The sequence below is a fragment of the Anopheles stephensi genome, chromosome 2 (genome assembly GCF_013141755.1).
Source record: "Anopheles stephensi strain Indian chromosome 2, UCI_ANSTEP_V1.0, whole genome shotgun sequence".
Taxonomy (NCBI): domain Eukaryota; kingdom Metazoa; phylum Arthropoda; class Insecta; order Diptera; family Culicidae; genus Anopheles; species Anopheles stephensi.
In genome coordinates this window covers 88634336-88655812 of record NC_050202.1, presented here as the reverse complement: position 1 = coordinate 88655812, position 21477 = coordinate 88634336, and the positions used below count along the sequence as shown (strand labels likewise).

Here is a 21477-nt window from a genome sequence, read left to right as displayed (position 1 = left end):
ATCGTTCGCTTAATTTTGTACATTGTTCCGTTGCCAGCTTTGTTGTAGTTTCCAGCTCCTGTATCTTCCGCCACTTACTCAAATACCTACCAGATACGACGGAATGGAGATAAGGGTCGAAAGATTGTTGCTTAAGTCGTTTGCATTTCGGAAATTGAATAAAACGGTTCCGTTGATTTAGTGGATGCAGTGAGTTTGTCTTTACCGTCTGAGTTTGCTCTGGTTCTTCGGATCGACGAGGATATCCTCAAGACTCTTGATTTGGCTACTTCACGGGGTGCGCTTTCGGTATTGCCATCATTCTTTATTTCGTTCATTAACAAGAAAGATCCGAACTCATAATTCATGGTTTGCCAGCATTTCTGGAAATGATTATTAGATTCAACAGAGACTTTACTGAAAACCCGCTCCGTCCTCTCATAAGGAGTTTTGGGAGAACTTTTTTTTCGAAACTGCTCCAATGCTCTCCCAATTCTAGCTGGATCCGTTTTGGATTATTCTCTAGGGTTTGAAGAAACCCAGCTCACCGGTGTGTCCAAGATTAGACGAATCCCTTGGAACAGCTAATAAACAACGGTACCCGGGTTTTGGTCTAGCCTTTCCGATGCTAACCAATCACCAGCTATCTTGATACATATCTATCTCTCCACTGCCTGTGGGGATTTGTAGGAACCACTCTGGACCACAGGACGATGCAAGGGTCCAAGCGTTACGGTGTGAAGTTATCAATGAGCCATCGAGGACTTCAGACGTCGAGGGCACGAAAAAGATGTATGAATGGGATCGAAACCCGGCCCAGGTAGATCGATAGTAGACAACTAAATTAAGCTTATGTCCTCGGCTAAAAGCATCCAAGCATTGGAAGGTTCCATGTACCGACCTTTTTTTTCTTGCTCTGCTTTGCTTTAATAGTTGATATAGATACCACGGATAGATAAGCCGTATTTATAAGCATCACTGCCGGGAAATTTGCACGGGAAGGACTAATAGAAGTGTGTATGCTCTCGAAGTATGTGTGTGTGTGTTTGAAGGTTTTTTTTTATTCTTTATATAAATGGAGATAGTCAACCGGTTGTTGCCTCGTTCGGTTCGGACGATCGTTAACACCATGGTAACGGTAGAAAACCCCTTCTGGGATATCGGCCTGACGTTTGCCGATAATATTGGCATTTTGGGGATTGGATTGGAAAATTGAAAAATTACGGTGTCGTTGGTGTCCCGTTTTAACTCCTGTACACGGTACAAAGCCTGTTAGGGATTTAGTTGCGGGATCGGTGTGTTATTGGATGTGATAGGATAGGATAGCTCACCTTTTGCTGGAAATTGTTGAGGATCCAATGGGAGTGAATGTGTTCGCTGTGAGGGCTCTCGTGGGAAGAGAAGACGAAATTGATGTTTTTAAATTATGTTGAAAAATCGAGCTTTAATACAGGACCAGTTTTCTAATAGAAAATTTTCTCTCTCTTTCTGCTTGCAGGTACGTGTTTCGCTTAAGGGCCTTCACATTCTTTGCGTGTGTGAGTTGAAATCCATCAAAAGTATTAAGCAATATTTCTTTTTTCTTTTACAATAAGTTCATGTACCCGTAAACCGTAACACCCGTGCTACGACTCGCGTTGTCGCGTGGTGAACACATTGTGGTGAACACCTGCCGCTGGTGGGCAATCTGACCAACAGATTGGAACTTATACAAACATACCTTTGGGCTATGCGCCGGTTGAATGGACAGCAAAAAACACCAACCCGACCTCACAATAAAATAAAAGGCGAGAGCAGTAAAGGTGAAGCAATTCCGTACTTACCGTTTCCGGGACAGGTTTTCCGATGGCGATGGAAAACGCGAGAAATAAAGGAAAGGCACCGATGCACGTACAAAACCACAAAGGAACACGTGATGCCACACGTACTTCCGGTCCGGCGTTGTGGTGCGGGCACACTGTGCGCGGCAAACGATTGTTACAATTGCCAATTACTTGAGGGTTTTAGTTTTGGGGTCGGTGCTGATTGGGTTGCGTTTTCAATGCGGCAACCTAGACAAAAAAGGAAAACAAGCTCGGGAAAACGGACACGCAAGGTGGCACGAGAACGCACGGGAAAAATTCTATTACACCTGCCAATTACTGAGTAATGGGTGCTGTAGGAGTTGTTAATATAAACAACACTCAATACAACCTCGAACGCAATCGGTTCGGCTTTGTTGGCGATGCTCAGGCAACACTCAGTGACGAACGAATGCCGCAACCTGATTTTTCCTGAAGACCCGAAGATGGAAAGTGCATCAACGGTTTTTACTCTCATGCACTTTTCCACTCAAAGTCACGATACGGCACCGATCGGGTGCTTGGGGGATTAATTTTCAATTTAAACCACCCCCTTTTCTCATTTCCCGCCATTCACACACACTCTCTCCTTCTCGCTCCCTCTTGGAGCGGTTCTATTTTTATAATGTAACTAGAAAGAAATTGTTCTTCTCACCTCATTGTTTTGTGTGTGCTTTTGCGCCACGCAAACTGTAAAGTATTCGGGAAAAGGGGGATATGGATTTTTTATTTTCTTTTCACTCGCCGGAGTAAAACTCGCACATCGCACACCGATGGTTTGTTTATCGTTCTTTTGGCGCCCGTATGTGATGAGATTTTGGGGTAGAGGCGGAAAATTTGTGGCCGCGCCTGCGATGACTCAATCGGGACGGGCACACCTGCTTCTAGCGATCGCCAAGCGATCCTTAATTAAAATTCACACCTTCCAATCAGAGTTCGCCGGAAGGGAAAATGTTTCGACATGAAAAAACAGAACCACCCGATAAGTGCAATTGACCATGACCTGAAGAAGTGTATCAGATCGTACTCGTTTTACACAACGGTTTTGCTTCTTTTGTGATGTGTGCAGTGCAATAGACCGTTGTTTGGCACAGGAAACGTGTCTAGCGTGATTCGGAGTCGATGAACTGTCATTAGGTGGTTGTTCCGGTGAGTACGGGTAAAGTACACGAAGCCACAAAGAATAGAAAAAGAGCGTTCGATAGGCCTTGCCTTGGTATCCTGTCCGAGTATGCAACACACAAAATCAAACGGGTTGTAACTGTCTGTGGCTGTGAGCTCGTCGAACCACCATCGCTACCACCATCATCATCATCATCAAGTGATTCGGTTACGGTTGGGCGAGTTTTGGGTAAGCCCTAAACTAAACAGCAGCGTGCACTGAAAAACACAATCCTCTCTTCATCGGACCATATTTGCAACGCGTGGAACGTTGGCGCACTGTCCGTCACGAGCCATTGCCCAACCACTGACTGACCGTGGTGGTCAACGAACGGACAATACAGAGTAGGTTTTCTGTGCAGGGTTGGATTTTTCTTGTTGCTTTACTGTTAGTTGAAAAAAGCGCTCTTGTGGATTTTTTAAATCTAAAGCTGCTACTAATTGAGAACAATTTAATTCAGAACTTTGAGTATTGAGTAATCGTGGTATGAAATGTGATTAAAAATAAAAGATATTGTGGTGTTCAATTGAAGACTTTTGTAATACAATAGTTAGGGGTCTTCCAGGCCTTTCGACAACTGGTGCACATGTTAGTGTCTAAAGACTTCAAGGATAGACGGATGGTTTTTTTTTGTGAGAGTTTCTAATGAATATCTGGTGGTTTGGTGACCGAGGCGATAGCGGCGACGATCTTAACACGGCAGGAACGGGGTCGAAATCCCATTCCGAGCGCTTCACTGACGCAGCTCTGTCTATTTGGTCGGGTACGGATAAAAGTAAGTCACGGAAAGCCAGAAATGGGAGTGTTTCGTGGTTGCAGTGCCAAATAAGAAGAAAACGTTCCTGAAACGTTATGCGAATAGCAGAAATTATCTTGCCTTGTCTAAAATATTGCCATTCTTGTGAAGTTATCGGAAACCCCCTGTATCATATGTTGGCTTCGAGGAATACATGCGTTTTACATTGTTTTAGAATCATTTTTTTTTCTCGCTCTCTCTCTCTTTTGTATCAAGCGTTATGCTAACGTAACGTAACAAACTCTGGTCTGATCTGGTCTGGTACGTAACCGGCATTACCGGGAAGGTTTTTACGTGTTGGAGAGCCGTTACATGGGTGTTTGCTAATTGCTATCACTCAATTTGTCACACACAGGTACGCATACACACATACACCCGGGACAGAAAAGGTGTGCAAAATTTCACACCCCACGGATGGCTGGGGTGGACATGTTGCATCCTTGAAATTAATTGGAATTCAGGCACACACAGCAAAAAAACACCAACTAAACAAACATCTGCAGGCGGAAAATTGGTGAGCCACGGTTGGGTTGGGTTGTGGTTTTGCTCGGATTGTTGAACACATTTTAATTAGTTCATGCTGTTTGAAACGCGTATGCGAAAAGGGGTAACCTGGGGGACAATTTTGTAAAGTTATCCTTAAAATGGAAAATATTCTACGACAAAACTACATGTTTTATATAAGTCACAACACATACTAATCTTACATCAAGAGTGATTGATTTGGCTCTCAATAATTGAAAAAGCATCTTCAAAGCTGTATCATCCCTTGACTTTCTCCAGGAAAATAATGTTCATATAACCCTGTACGACTGACTGGGAATATCTGTACTCCAACCCAACGCTCGAAAACGTTCATTCGAAATCCATTTGGCCCGTCCGTAAATCCGCATTATGATGGCGAATTGGCTTTTGTGCAATCTCCGGCCGTCGTTCTGGACGGTCAAACCGTCTCCGTCCAACGCCAATGCTGCATTCGTTAGTGACCGTGTTTAACGTCAGCGGAAACAAACTCAGCTAGAAAAAAAAAACCCTGAGTTACGCAGCTTCATTCCGGCAGAGCGACCGGGAGCGAGAGGGATCGAAAGAGAAAAAAAGACTCCAAAAATGCCGGTACTGCAGAGTTGATTCATGGATGGTTCCGCACAAACAAAAGTCAGGTCTAGGTTTGGGGCTTTCTGGGGGAGGCCGATGATGATGGTTGGCCGGGTGCAAAAGTGATTCCTTGTGTCTGCATCGGACAGTGACTGCACTCTTATCGCGATTTTCATTCGCCTGTTTCCCTCATGCATCCAAACCCCTGTGTGTATGTGTGTGTGTGTGTGTGTGTGTGTGTGTGTGTGTGTGCCCAAAGGAAACAACCGGTAAACTGGGGAAACCAAAATCCAACACAGGTCAGGGTTCTGTCTGGTCGGATTTGAAAAATTGCTTTTCTACGAGCGAACCAGCAAAGCCAGCATCATTTTGTATCACCTTCCCAAAACCGGGGGGTTCGCTGTAGCGCTTTTCCCCGTTTGACCGTCTTGTTTGGCTGGGAGGAAAGCGCAAGAACAAACAAAAACCCCTTTTTTGCGGGCGTGCTTTTCCCTATGATCGTGGAAGGAAAAATTGAAAATATTACATTCATACTCGACTTGGGTTGAGCGAGAGAGTGAGGGTGAAAAAAGCCCAAAATTGCTTCAATAAGTCCGAGCGTTGGATCGTCCGGTAATGTACCTTCTGTCCAGCAATGATCATAGAAAGGAAAAAACCCGGAGAAAAACTCAGAAACAGCGAACAGTGGTCAAGGGGAAAACATAAACGCTGTAGCAGCGGCAAGAAATTACATCAACAAATAAGTAAATATAAAAATGTACACCGCTTACGTCTGTGGCCGTTTTTCCGGGAAAGGGGTTTCTCTCTCTCTCTCTCACACACACACACACACAAATGCAGTACCGAGCGGACTTGAAAAATGGGCTACGAAAATGCCAACAGTGACTGGGCTACTGGGTGGATACGATAAAAAGGTACGCAAAAAGGGAAAACCCTGGATGAAAAAATTCTTCCGTGTTTGAAGTTCATTTTTCTCGTTAGAACCGGGTGGAAAATAAGGTTAGCAGTAGCGAAGGATACCGGTGGGTGGAAGGACTGTCGGGAAAATCCAATGATAAAACGAAACATTCGAACCAAACGCACCTTTGGTGTGCCTTCCTTAAGGGATGGCACAGTCGAACGTAACCTCACTCTGCCCGGAATGCTTTTTCCACCGATCGCGAGGATCGTGTATATGAGCTCCGAATGCGGATTGTATGTGTGTTGGTTGGAATGTTGTTTTCCATTCTGATCCAATTTTTCCCCACCCATTCCGGACGGACCGACCGTCCGGTTTCCCAATCAAAAAGTGATTGATCGATAGTGCCTTTGAGAGTGGAGCAGAAAATAGTGTCCGCCCTTCGTCGTCGTCGTCGTCGCCGTGGTGCTTGGGAAAACCCGGCACACCACCTGGAGTGAATGAATGCTGAAGGATGGTTCCCGGGCGAAGGCTCGATTGCATGTACGGACGGACGGACAGGTGCGAAAGCTTGCTAGGAAGGTTGATCGGATTGAGAGCTTTTCTTTCTTTTGTGGCTCTCTTTTGTGCGACTGTCTAATCAATATTCGCTCATTGATTGAAAAGACAAGGCAAATGGGTGCTAGCCGGTGTGTGTGTGTGTGTGTGATGAAAATCGGTTGTATGAAAATAAGAGCCGTTGCCAGCAAGAAGAAAATTCGCATCAACGTGAAAAGCGACCAGCGTGGAAGTGAACGTTCGCACTACCAGGATGAAAAGCGAAACTCCTTTCCGTGCATTGGAAAATCGATCGAAAACCCGTTTTCACACTGGAAGCCGCGGAAATTCGCTCCCTCTGCTCCCACCGAGTCCTTGTTAACTGACAGTAATGAAGAAACGTTGCGGTAAATGATACACCTTCTCGCCAGAACCTCGGCATGCAGAACGGGGTTTACTTTTACTTTACACTTTTCTCGAAATCAACGATCTTATCAAGGGAAAGGTTTTTCGGGGCGTAGCATTTTCCAGTGGCGGTGAAGCGTTACAGCGATGCGATTGATTCAATCAAAGCATCGTGACGAAAACGCTTCTTCGGCCGTCTCGTGTGGAGTCTTCTGGAGGTTGGATGATGGAAAAGGAATGTGTTGCATCTTGGTTGAGCCAGGTAGAGAGTGTGAAAAGAAAATTGCATGCATCTTCGTGAGAAAGGATCGTATGTTTCATCATGTGGGTGATAACTTGGTACACTCGAAGGTGGTGGAAAATTAAGCAACATCAAGAGCACATATTGCAATGTCTGAAGTTCTGGAATGTGATCCAACCCGGAAGTGAGTTACCCGGAAAGGAGTTTGGAACATGTTAGAAATTCGCCCTCAACCTAGTTCCACCCTGAGTTAATTTTAGAATGGGTAAATCGTTTTAATCAAGCATTTTCCTGGAGACTCTTGTCTATGCTTCTTGTCTAGAAAAAGCTAATTATGTTCTTTACCTTCGCATGAGAAATTTTGCAACATATTTAGATCTTTCAAAAGCCCTCGGAGAGTTGTGAAGGCTCTTCATGCACTTCACTCCAAAAATTCTCCATTACGAAATGGTTCGGCTATTCTGTATCACATGCCATCCCATACTCGGTGTCCCGTGTGGATATTTGGTAGTTAAAATTCTGATCATGCTCGGAGCACGGGCAAACAAAACAGTGTGGGCAGCCAGACCAGCCATCACAAGCCGGTGCTACATTTTTGATAATTATCTGAAAGGACGTGAGTGTCGTGACCACGGCCCATAGTAATGGGCGATATGGGGCCCGAGTTTTACAAGCCTCGTATTTTCATTAACCTTCCACACGTCAGTGGAGGCTTTCAGCAGAAATGTCATCGGATGGAAATCTTTTCGTTCTGTCTGTCGGTGGCGGTCATAACCGCACCAGAAGTCTTAATTAAGGACTCTCGTTCTCTGACGCTCGCGCTCACTCGTTTACTGTTCATTAGTTTTCGGGTTCGCTGGACTCCATCCGCCCAGTGAGGTTTCAATGGGTTTGGGTAGTTAACGCACAGGAACTAAAACAAAAAAAAAGAATGTCCCATTTTTAGCTATGAGGCAGGACATTTCCATTCGTTTGCATTTGCGTGAGTGTTTGTGTGTGTGTGTGTTGGCTATGAAAGAACCATTAATCAAGTCGAGCATGCGATGCGACCATCGACCGGGCCCTGCTGTTGATGAGCGTATGACACATGAATGCGAAAAGCCACCATCCCGAAGTCCGTCCGATCGGGGTGCAGCGTCATCATTAATATTTTGTTACTTCATCAGCCCTCTCTTTTCCCACCCAGGAGTGAATGTTTGGGCAGCCAGCTTTTTTGTTGGCTCGTGGAAGATATTTGGAGAAGAAAAAAGCCTACCTTCAGCAGTGAGGCTCCAGACCGAGGGAGAGTCCCATCGGTCCTTTTGGGGGTCGGTCTGTTTGTCGTCCCAGAAATGTTTCGTGCCTGAGTGACGCAAGCCCGGCGTCAGGTCCTTTTCCAGGACATTATACGGCGAAAGTAACATGCCTCGTCAGCACCAAACTTACCGTTACCAAAACAACCCACCCAGAATCCTTTGGCAAATGGTTTGCGCAAATACCGACGACCGCCATCATCAGCAGCACCACTTCAAACTCATCGGTCCTCACCAACGGGTGCCATTTTTCCTTCATCTCCAACCGGTCCTGTAACTTTGACTTGCGTTACGGTGGCTTCAGCGACTAGGCAAACAAATCCTGCCAGCGAGTGTCAGCACGCACGCCAGCACGTACGCAATTTCTAAATACAGCTCACCACACAGCCCGCACACCTACACTCGTTCAAACACACGTGTCGTTCCAGTCCCGGTGGGATCTGGTTTTCCGGAAAGTATGCCAAAGCCGCTTGTTGCTCCAGTAAACTACCTTTCTGGGTGTCTTTTCGGTTTTGTTTTTGCAGGAAGTTATTCGGAAAGGTGGGAAAAGCTAACGTAAAAAGCCTCACCTTCTGTCTGTGTGCGTGGGGAAGATGGATAAAATATAAATACACCTTACCCAGATCGTCGCTTCGGCACGTAGTTGAGTAAATATTTTTGAGTACGCTTCATCATTCGTCCATCTCGGGCCAGCTGCTTCTTCGTGCTCGCAGCCGCTTATACGTTTGAACCCCAGAAGGAATTCACCCTCGTTTCGGCACGGCAAAGAGCGAACGAGAATGGGAGTTGATGTCCACGTTAATTGAGTTAAGCAAATACGGTCTGGCGTTCACGCATTGCCGGCTGCCCGAGCACTGTTATCGATGAAACAATATTTATCAATCAAATTCAATTGAAAGATCATCGAAGATCAACTGAAACCGGACGGAGGGAGAGAGAGCGAGAGAGCGTGAGCTATGGGATGGACTGGGCAACCAACACCCGACCAAATGCAATTACCAAGAACAAATGGTCGATACGCTGGGAAGAGTGTCAAATTATGAAATCGTGTCACTTCTTTCCAGCTGCGAAAGAACGAGAAGCCTCCGAAGAATATCATCCCACCATCTAGAGAGCATGAAACAGCAAATGTTTAGGGAAGTTAAAATAGACATGCTAAATCGAAAATGGCTATAAAAAGATTCTCCAGCCAACTCCGCCCGGCTGTGTGCGCTCGGTGAAGTGAAGATGAATTAACAATTAAATTTAATGCTACGTTCGCTAATTGGTCTGCCAGCAAGCGTCTGGGTGGGTCTGGTGGATCTTCTTGCGCACTGGTCGATATTTATCGGGATGTGTTTACGGACGCCCCCAGTCGGTGGTAATTGGGTGTAGGTTCGCCTACAGGGGTTGATGTGAAAAAATTAATTAACCCAATCCACACGATTGCACAGCGGCACGAGCGTGCGGGATAAAAAACACTGCTTATGGACGATTTGTGCCGTTTCTTCAGCTGCGTCGAAACCTCGGAAAATGAGGTTTCAGATGATGTTGTGCTCATACTCCATAAAATACTCACAGTTTCACAGCTCTTCTGGGAAATCGATTCGCTACCAAGCCCATCTACCAGCTTCCAGTGGGATGCAAATAAGGGAGAGTTGTTGGTGCATTAAATTAAATGTATGTATGCATGACGCATACCTTCAGCAAAAAGCAATCAATACACACGCGTGAGCTACTTGAATCCTTTCGTTGACAGACAGATACAGACCTATCAACTTGCATTTCAGAATCCATTATCTCTCATTCCAGGCGCCACACGTCTACTTCATTTGTCAATCCATCTGTTCGCTTTCGTTCCCATTGCCTCGGTGACGCTCTCTTACCTAGCCGATAAGTTTCGCACCAGCTTCCACCTGTATCGATGCCAATATCAATCTGTCAGATCGGAATCTAGTGAATAAGGGCCATTTTTTGTTGTTGTTGTTGGTCTATTTCTGTCTCTCACGTACCCGACGGCAACGAAAGTGCTGAGCGTGAGTGTGAGTGACGAATGCACCTTCGTGTTGTGTTGGGTAATCTTATTTAGATTAGTACAGAGATATTCTTCCAACTACTACTACACGCTGTTTGGGGTGTTGGGTTGCGACAAACAACAAATCTGCTCGCACACCAACTCGAGCATTAGCTGGCTGGGTACATATAGAGCACATGGAAATGGAGTTGTTGAGTTAAGGTGAGGATTTAAAAAAAAGCAGCGAAATACCTGTCAATTCACACAATGGCTCTACATGCTGACAGTTCAATGCACTGACGTATGCCAAACTCACACGCTTTCATCAATCACGGTTCTATTGAATGTGGTCGAATTGAAAAGGTATTCAGGCGTTATTTGGTTATATGGTCGCTGGTCGTACGTCTGTCACGTAGAGGCGTCGTTGGAATCGTTGGTATGGGTTTGTTGGGTATTTATGACAAAGCAAGATGATTATAATTTAAAAAGAGAATTTCTCTCTGCTATTGCTAGAATCCAATTCAGAACCTTTTCCACACGCAGGACATAATAATTCACGAGTTAAGTGTACTGCACTCAATGCAACTTCAGGAATCATGGTGCTACTAATGTCCAAAATTCAAAACCAATGTCCTAGCTCTCTGTGTCTGTTTTCTCTGGGATTTTGATCCGCCCAAAGAGGATCATCCGAACACACACACACACGCACACACTTTTGATGTCGGTATGTATGAAATTCCAACAACAAGATTACCAACCCAGTTACTCCCGGTTAAGTGGGAAAGAAAAGACAAATGTGCAAAATCTGCTGCCGGTTGAAGCACGGTTCCAAATGTGGTGAGACACACAATAAATAAAGCTTAATCGTGTCCAAGCTGTTGTTCCGGTTGTGGAACTGTTTGAAGGATATATTTGAGCTTCGTTCCCCGGGCAGACATCGTACCTAACCGTTAGAGCCCCAAGCGGATGGAATTTTCAGACTGATGAGCTGGAGATGAGTTTGGAGCGTACTGGAGCACAATGGAGCCGAGTCCCACTCGGTCCACTCGGTCGTGGTGAGCGATGCCACCGGAAAAATAAAGTACGTTCTAGTGCATCTGTCTGGGAGGGAGGATGCACTCGTTGGTCAGTGTCAGGATTTGGTGCGTACGACTCTTGTTTCTTTAATAAGAGCATTATCATCGTCATCGTGAAGAGTTCTGGACAATTTTGGCCCGGTACCGGTTGCATTCGTCGTCCCGGATGCACGGTGCACAATGATACTGACGCTCCTGACGGTGATCATGATAATGGCCGATGATGATTGTACTTCCGCTGTGGTCAGAGCTGTCCCGCGCACTGCACTAAAAGCCCCACTTCCTGGAGAGGCCGAGTGGCATCAGTTAGTTCTTTGGTGCGATTCTTTCCCTTTGCCGAGTTAAGTAGCCCACACTCTGCCCACACGAAACGAGAGAAAGCGTCGGGGCGTTTGAGTTCGTGGGTTTAATTAGCCACGACAGGGAACGGAATGTTTGATATCTCGTTTGCGATGAAACGACAACATTCCGGACGCATACCGCCAGTGAACGCATTCCAGCTTTATTGCGCGCATGTTTTTCCCTCCGCCGAGCAGAGGTTTCTATGTAGACGTGTCGCAAAGTGAACACGCAAATCCGGCCCATTGTGTACACCTCGGCGAAAGCATTCCGTTCGGCGATGCATTCCTTCGGGGAACATTTGGCATCAGGAGTGGGCAAAGAATGCTCGAGCAAAATACGTTGATAAGAGCGATTTCCTTTCGATGCTGTTGCTGTCGTGGAATGGAGATGTTGTTCTCGGTAGAAACGAGAAGTCTCGGTTCCCGTGGAGCGATGGATCTTGGACAGCAGCAAAAGGGAGATCTCGAGACGCGTTTCGTGCACGATAGATGGCGAAGATATGGAATATAATGGGAATAATTCATCCCTAATTAAGAGCCACGAGCGATGGTAGGCACACGGGCAAACGGTTTGAGGCATCGGAACGAGCTAAAGAGCGCTATTTACGGATAGCCAGCGCTCCCTCACAGAGGACACAGAGCAAGGAGAGAACGCCAGAATCGGAGGCTTAATTTTCTTTTCACAAGTATTTGTCCGAGTCCGAGCCGGTATCACTGTGCTTCCGGTTAGGACAATGGAACGGATGGATGCTTACCGTGCTTCGGCGAGGCGTTTTTAGCGCTCCAGAGACCAAAAAAAAAAAAGATTAATGGTCCAAGGACTTATGGCGTCGGCAAGGTGAGTCCGAATGAATGTAATAGTAGCACATCGCACACACTCAGAAGACATCCATCCGGGAAAGTGTGCGGTGCCGCATAGTCGCTGCTAATCGGCTTAAAAGGTCCGGCACTGGTTATTACACGCCTTTAGACGGATAAAGCTTGCCGGGCATTAAAGTGGATCGTTTCGTCCGGTTAAGGACGCTTAGGTTTACGTAAAATTAGACGCTTTTAATGTTACAATGCTTTTGATAAAACACGTGCTCGTTTTGAGCGTTATTATGAGTTTTTGGAATAAAATCACAAGAGCTTTCCTTTCCAATTGGGAGCGAAATTTGACTTCACACGCGCTTTTTCCGTTTAGTGGAGAGAATTAGCACAAACGAATACAGCCACACTAATTACTGACCCATACAAACCTCCGTGGTCGAGTTCTATACCTCATCCGGGCCCATTACACTGGGAAGTGGGATGGGATGGCCGGGTTGGCTTTTACACAATCAAGTTCAATTGAGGAATTAATTGAACAGCAAATTCATTTTATGGTCCAACCAATGGTTTTGCTTCGCTGCATATGGACTGTCCATTCGGGACCGAGTCACCTACACCTGCACGGTACTCCTGCTGCCTGTCGCCTCCAGCATCAATTGGATTCTAATTTTGCAATCCATCTGTAACCTCTGTTCCCTACGTTTACCGATCCTTGTCGAACGGAGGCTAGTGAAACTAGAAGTTTTTCCAACGCTACGGGAATGTCGATAGAGAACTTTTACTCTATTTCCATTGCAACGTTGATTGCGTGGTGTGTGTGTGTGTGTGAGGCAGGATTCTTTCCGCTTTTAATTACTACAGCAGCATGGCCACCGGGCTGATGTTTGAGCCGTGGTTTCGAATGACTGCCAACTTCTAATTACCGTGCGACGTGAGCTCGATCGAACCATTCTGAGCGCTGCGGAGGTCTTTTTGTGGGTCAGTCTCGATTGTAGTTTCTCTGAACTGTTTTGCAATGCGCATGAAGTGAGCCCTACCGAAATGCGGAAGTAAAGATGTCAATCGTTCTGCAGAAAGTAATCAAAACTTGCCAGCAACTAGTTGTGCTGTTCAATTTTCCGGAACTCTAGATAATTACGCACAAACAAGTAGTTTGATAGGAGTTTTCGTAAAGGATTTTTTGTTTGAAGCATTCGCCAGAATCTTCTCAATAGTTCCTTTCCCATAGCTATGAAGCCCTGACTGCTCCATAAAACAAATGAGAAACTTATTTTGCAGCCACGTCTGATCTACGCAAGGCACGTTTTGCCAGGGAAAAAAACGAACCCTCCAAACCGTTTTTTCCTGGTCGTCTGGAGAGTTTTAAAGCGTCAACATTGTGTTGCAGTGATGCAGTCCGAATAAAAACACAAAACCTTAAGCCAGTGAAGTTTAAATCCCGAGCCAACTAGCAGTGCAGTCGTGATACACTTGCTCCTTGTTTGTTGCGTTCCTGTCTCATTTGCAACCCAGCATGCCATTCTAGGGTGAGAGATGATAAAAAAGAGACTTTTGAGTTTTGAATTCCAGTTTTGTTGGAGAGCTTTCCTGTTTTGCGTCATTTTTCGTCGCGCCATATTAACTATATATAGAAAGGATTTTATAGCGTTAAGGATCAACTTACTGTGGTTGGTTTTAGCCTGACAGCTTGCCAGTTAATTAGTTTTTTCGGTGCCTTGGTTCATCGAAAGTGGATTTTGTGTAAGAGAGCTTGTGAGCTGGTTAAGAAAATGGAAGTTACGCTACCAAGTCATTTCATATCATTTCGTTCAAGTCCAAACTTCTTATTAATTTAGATAAAAGAATTTAAACAATTTGATTTGTGAGCTAAGCTTGAAGCACATGACAAGATCGATAGAGCAGTGCAGTTTTCTCTAGTCGCACCACATTTCCCTCTTAATCTTGCCCCGAACAGCATGCTCCCGAAGTGCATGTTTCGCAAAGCGCACATTAATCAAAATTATAATTCCACATCTCGTCGACGATCGGATCGATGAGCAACGATGAAAGTCGCTGCAGACTCGCTGCTTAATAGTATTAACAACTTGCTTAAAACTGCAAACATGATTAATGGTAATAGTTTTATGATCAATCCGGTGCGACTTTGAATCGGTCAGTGCGGTCGCTGGCAAAGAATGTTCATCTATCAACTGTCCGAGGGAGCAGCAAGAAAAAATAACCCATCTCGTGCACGACCAACATTTGTCCATCGACTCAGAAATCGGAGTGCACTGTTCGGTACACATAAATTTAGGTTCCATATTTCCTATGCACTTGGAGGATGGGAACGACCAAAAGGACGTCTCAGACGGCGTAAATACTTCGAACAGGGTTTCGTTTCATGCAACTGTTCAATAAATTATAAGGTATCAGCCAACCTTGGCACGGTTCCAGCGTAAATCGGGAAAGCGAATATTAGCTGAATTAATGCTTGAAACAGCATTAGTGCCTTGTGTTACTAAGGGCAGTATTCCAATTTGGTCGTTGAAGTACATTTCTGTGTGATTGGAAGTGTTTGTTGATAATATCAAAGCAGTTATAAGGTCCCACACGTAACCTTGATGTGATGTTTTTCCTTGCTTATTGTTATTCAAATAATGATGCAGAATAATTATAAACTTGGGTGGAATTTGACCTGTTCCGTCAACTTTATTTAGTCGTAGGTCGGTTTGCAAGAACTCACCGCCTCCTAAACCGTACGTGCTGCTCTCCCACATAATTCTGAGCAAACCAATCTTATGGATTGATAAGTCTCTGGAGTGACTTTTTTATAGCAAATATTATAGTTTCTTATAGCATAGTTTTTTCCTCCTTCATTTGATACAAAATATTTCTATCGTTTTTTGAGTCTATAAAAAATTAGGTTTCCTGAAACTCTTAACTCAAACTTTTCGAATCCTTCTTCTCGGTAACAAAACATCAAAAACAAGAAACTAAATATGCAAGTGGCGTCCGGTAGTGTTGGGCGTTTGAAATGAACACCGACATCATCCAGCGCACGAAGCTGCACTGTTCCGCAACGCCAACGGCACACTCACACACACACACACAAACGCAGCGCGCCTGCAACTGCAACGATGATGATCGATTGCGTTGCACTACGGTAACGCTGCAGCCGCGAAGGCGCATCGTATTTCGTTACGTTATTTCTAAACCGCGGCCAGTTCACACTAAACCAAACCGCTTCGCCTTCCACCGCGATTTGCCCACCTCGGAACCTACCATCGAAGCGGTTTGGTGCCATTGGCCATCGAATCACCGGTAGTGCCTGGTTCGGTCAGAATTTAAAAGCCACCCCGAGAAATACCCCCTCCCCTTCCCGGGCTCGTGGGATGCTGGATGGGGTAGGTTATTATGGCCTACCGTGCAACGGGGATCGGTTTTTGACACGTCACAACTGACAACACCTGTGCCGAATTGGTACACTGCGTCCATTGCGCGAACGATCGTTTAACGTGCGGTAACGTGCAAACGGTACGCTAATAATAAACCCCCCCGCACACACTGCTGCTGAGTTCCGCAAGGTTCGAACTCCGTGGTTGAGAACGCCGACCGAGTCAAGTTCGCCCAGACTGGTGCCGGAGTTGTGAACGAATGTGGAGGACCAAGGAGTGTTGCTGGAAGGGACGACCCGGCCGACCCCATCCAGGGTAATCGTTAGCGCATGAGTTATGAGCAAGATTTTAGGCAACAGGTTCCCCAGGAGTGTCGTTCGCGCACAACAGGAATGTTTATGATGCCGCTAAAGTACTTTACGAAAATGGGCCAGATCTGAGGTTTTTCTTTGCCCCATTTGCATCGACTCGTTCCATGCTGTTTGATCGTTGTTTGCAGATTTGCTTTCCTTGAGTTTGGTCCGAAGCATAAGGCGTTTGTTTAAATAAAACTATAAAATTGGAAAGGCCGTATAAAGATTTTGGAACAGCATTTGGCACGTGATTATTTTCACAGCACACGTGTACCATCCCACCGGATTACCAGGATCACGAAAAACGCCCATTTGCGTTGATGGTGTGACATCCGTCGTGGTCGATTTTCCTACCATTAATGCTGCTGTCTTCGTGCCGCACCGCCATTAATTATTAGCAGAGTTATGGGAAATCATAGGGTCATATTTTCTCACTCTGGCCTCACGGGATGAATGGTTTATGTACGCCGCATTCACATTCGAGTTCTCGCTTGCGTGCTGGACGATTACACCGACAGGGAGGTGGGTGAGCGTACGGACTGCCAGAGTTAATCCAAGCCTCCATTGCGCTGGACCGAATTAATTATACAGATCTTAATCATGACATTCCGGGCTGCAATCAGTATGGGTTGACCACATGCGTTAACCTACTTTACAATTGGCAGTATGACCGTAATGGATGACAGTTGTAAACATTGACTTCAAACTGGATGATATTCAAACCAAAACCCATTTTTACTAATGTTTTGCCTTACATCTATCTCTCTTGCAGGATCGACACATGGTGTTCGATTCAGTGGCGCGTCAGTAAATTCCGTCACCATTTCGTCGACCGTGGTGAAACGCAGGCCAGCGCCGCAGATTACGGTAGCGAGCGGCCCGCAGGTCCTATCGCCGAAGCGACTCCGCACGACCGCGCTGCCCGGCGTCGCGGCGGCTGCCCTTCCGGCCCTCGGCAACTGCCTCGTCCCGGCGCATCCATCGGCCGCTGCCGCTGCCGCCGCTGCAGCCGCCCTGCTGCAGCACCAAATCCATCAGCACCATCATCAGCAGCAGCAACAACAGCAGCAACAACAGCAACAGCAGCAGCATCTTCAGCAACTGCACCATCAGCAAACCGAAGCTCAACAGCAGCAGGTACAGCAGTCGATCTCACCGCAACCGAACCAAGTGTCCGTATCGGTTGCCAGTGCACTAGCGGGACAAGCGCCCCTGGGTACGAATCCTACCTGTAGCACCGGATCGCAGGCAGTTGGGGTAGGGCAGCCGCCGATGTTCAGCTCGCCGGTCGTAGCACAGTCGAACGCCGTGGTCAGCAGTCCGTCCATGAACGGAGCGCTGAACGTGAACGCCGTCAACGCAGCCAACAACAACCACACCGGACTCGGACAGACCGGCCAGTCGGCCACCGGCAATCTCAAGATGGACAGCTCGATGGGACAGATGACACCGATGGCACCGTTGGCGTTGTCGCAGAGCATGGACTCCGTCAATACAGCCAGCAACGAGGAAGAGGTAGGTGTTACGTAAATCTATCAGAATTCTCCTCTATGTGAAGTTAGCTTCCCCGGACCTGATTTAAGTGACAGACAAATTAGCTATCTGGAAGAGATGTGAATTTGTCCAAACGAAACATCTGTCATATCTTTGCGTACCGATCAAGTCTTTCCGGGTGGCGTAGAATATCGCACGCTTCGAGACGACGCTCGACCATTGGACGCCAAACGGACCTTTACCATTCGATTTGGCGACCGGTCGCTGGCATTATGATCAGCATAACGATTGTGTGTCGCGGTGCACTTCGCGGCGAGACATGTAATTCAATCCTATTTTTAAAAGATTCATTCCCATTAGGTCACAATCAACTATAAATATTGGCGGGATCGCTTGGGGAGGCCGATGACGCGAGCCGTTTGCAGCTCGCAAGTGCAGTGTCGCGGTGCCGAAGGGTTGAAAAATGACAGTTCCACACACATCAAACTGTCCCCGGGGGTTGGAGCAGAGTCACAGAAGGTGCGCGCGCCTTCTAGTGGACGTCTGTAATTTTAGAAATTGGTGTATGTGTGTTTGCCCATCATCGGGAGGTTTTGCAAAAAGAAAACCCTAGCCCCGAACCGTAAGTGCGGTAAGTTCCAAACGCTGCTCAGGTTGCAGTTGTGCGTCCCGGTTTTTCGATCGGTCGGCGATTCTTGGGGACTTGGCATTTGTGTGTCGCAACCTTGGGCGAAGGGGCTTGGCGCTGACTGAGTCAATACCGAACCCGATCGGGGAGGGCGGCCAGGGATGCTTCAACATCGTTCAACGCGACTCAAATTGCCATTCGGCTGGGTGGGGAATCGGGCGAACAATCCGATCGGGTGCCATAATGATCCGGCTCGGTAGGAACGCATCGCACCGTATGGTTTTGATATTTGCCTTCGATGGTCGCACGGGCTCTGCGTCACCTATCGGCTAATTATAAATTGTCTTTGCCTTTCCATCTCGCCGGCTCATACTTTTCCGGCTAGTGTTTCACCTTTTGCAAACGACACCCGACACTCCCCAGACACCAGCGATCTGGGGCGATTTTGCTGAAACTAATCCTTCCCGATACCGTGTTGAAGGTGATGCCTTGGAGCTTGGACGCGCGAGGCGTGCGAAATACGGTCGTTGGCGTTGGTTCGCGGATAAAGGATCACGTTCAACTGCGTATTAATATGCACAGATGCGCTCCACCTTTGGCAATCGGATACCTTGGCTGGGCGGTGCAATTTGTATCTTGGGATCGAATGACGGAAGAGTGCACGAAACCCGGTAGTTTGAAGCTGAGCTGTTGCTGTTGATGCGCTTGACAGTGGGACTTGTTAGTGCGATCGTTTGGCGCAGGTTAGATGAATTCTATCGATCTGAAAAGGATACAATATTTTTAAAATTTCTTACAAGATCGCCCTTCGTTTGGCGCTTTTTTTCGTCTTAGAGAGGAACATTCCATTGCCACCATCGATAAATGATCGCCTTCGATTAGCGATCGGAAGAGTAATTGGTGCAGATTAACGCCAAGACGCAATCGACTCGCTGTCGAGACTCATCAAGCCTCGGGATAACCGTCCCGAAACAGTGAGCAGACGTGCTGAGCTCGCTCGTCTCAAGTGTTTGGGATTGTGGTGTAATTTTCTCATTGCTTGCCTTCGGTGTGTTTGTTTTTAGCCATGCATCTTCAATCTTCTTGTCAATATGGATACCTCGACAGGGTAACGAGTTGGGAATTAATTTATGTTCCCGTACAGTACGGTTCTAGGTCTTCTTCGCCCAAAGTGAGCGGGAACTGTATGGAAAACATCTTCGGTCCCACATAGCTCCTAGTTGATCCGGTGGACACATATGACCGAAACCGAGCGCCTGCAATCTCGATGTACTGATTAATGAGCATTTCGAATGATTCTTCTATTTTGCTCCGCTTTCTGTACTTGTGCACCTTGTGTTGGCAGCGTGTAGGTATTTTTTATGATTCGATCGTCCATAATTCTTGATTGCATTTGATCACTTCGAACGCGTCGAACGAGATCAACATTGTATGCTGGCTGGGTAAAACTGCACCGTGCCGCATAAATCAGATCTCCACCGTTCCGTGGAATCGCTGATGTGCTAGAACAAATTATGGCCGATGGTTGTCGGTGGGACAACATTTTTATGGCTAATGGCGTCGTGTAATAAATGTTGGTCGAAAAATTGGACCATAGGACCCCAAACCAACCTGACGTCGGCTCATCGAAGGTGATCAGCATGAGGTTTTTTTCTGAGGAATAGTTTGACCTTCACAAGTGATATCGAAACTAAGTTAAACAAAATCCGCTTTTAGAAGGAACTGATTGCAATTTTTGAGTTACTATCCTTTTCATGACTGCAATTTATTTTAAAACAACGAAACGTTCCAGCTGGAACGCAACGCATAAACTTCTCCCAAACAAGTTGCCATAATTTCCGGTTGTTAAAATCCTTACGAATTATGACTCACCCTCCAAGAAGATGCTGCGTGATTAATTTTCTGCTTCATATCCCCGAGTAGATGAAGAAATTTACGACAATATTAAGAGTCATAATTCAAACCCGGCGACATGCCATGAAGTTGTTTTAAAAGGCACAACATTTTAGCGTGTTTTTGTACCAAAAGCCACAAAATTTTGTTAAATAACTCGTCTTAAACTAGCGACAATTGAACAAGCGACTGCTACCAGGGCGTAGTGCATGTGATATTCTTTCTTCGGCAACATACCCACTCACATTGCGTCTCCAGGACGAAGCGTGGCGGATCTTGATTGTCGTTAACGAAGAAAGCACTCAGCATAACCATCACCCGGTAAATACTACGCGAGTAAGTACTTTGAACGTATTCACCCTCCCCAAACGCTCTAACCAAAACGGGGCAGTGCAATAGTGTGGCAGAGCGCGTGAGAGCAATGAGTGTATTGTAGGGCGCTACAGCACGGTGTTGAAACCTGCCAAACAACGGCGACCAAACACGAAGACACGAAAGTACATTATCCTTGACTTCCAGCTCCATCTCCATAAAGTGGGCAAATAAAATCCAATGTAATATGAATGAGGTTCCCGCTTGCCCGGGTACGCTCGAGCGAAGTTTCATTGCACTCGGCGTGGTAGCAGTGGTGCCTAGGCGTTTGAAATGGGCGGCAAAACATGTGGTTTTTCACCCTTTCGCATCCCGTTGGCCACTTACTGTGCGGGATCGGTTCCTTGCCTCCTTGCGCGTGGAACAGCTGTGGAAGGATGGCCAATAAAAAGCTGATCACATTCATCATCCAACGAAACCCATCCATCAACCTTTTGGAGCGGATGATGGTGAGCGCCACAAGAAGTTGTGAGGGATTTTCCCAGACGAAAGGCGTGGAAAGAGGAAGTGGAGGAGAATGCAAATTTTATGAACTCTCCAACCGCTCAAGTGGATTGCTGGTGCGTGTGTGTGTGTGTGTTTACGGGAGAGTGGGTGTTTGTGATGAAGGTTTAGCCATCATGTTTGATTGCGACAGCTGTGGTACGATCACCAGAGTTATGCTGGTGGTGCTATCCGTAAGCATACAGCTTGTTTTATGCTTAGAATATAAACTTCAACCCTTCCGTCCGATCCGACCGACCGACCGGCCGAGCAAGCTGGCAATGAGCCTGGCTAGGGTTTGTCTCCTTTCATATCCCCGTCATAAATCGAGCGCCATCCCTCGCTGGTTCTGGGCTAGACTTTGCCAGCTTGACTGACCTCGAACCCGGTTCGACACGATTGCGCAATCAATGA

General features: G+C 46.4%; 1 protein-coding gene across 1 annotated transcript in view; it reads left to right on the top strand.

The window, feature by feature from the left end:
- Positions 1-21477, top strand: part of LOC118505135 — a 144069-nt gene that overhangs the window by 15939 nt on the left and 106653 nt on the right. Inside the window, exon 2 of the mRNA XM_036040476.1 lies at positions 16966-17708. Coding sequence (XP_035896369.1) covers positions 17466-17708 — 243 coding nt within the window. The 5' untranslated portion in view covers positions 16966-17465. The remainder of the gene's footprint in view (positions 1-16965; positions 17709-21477) is intronic.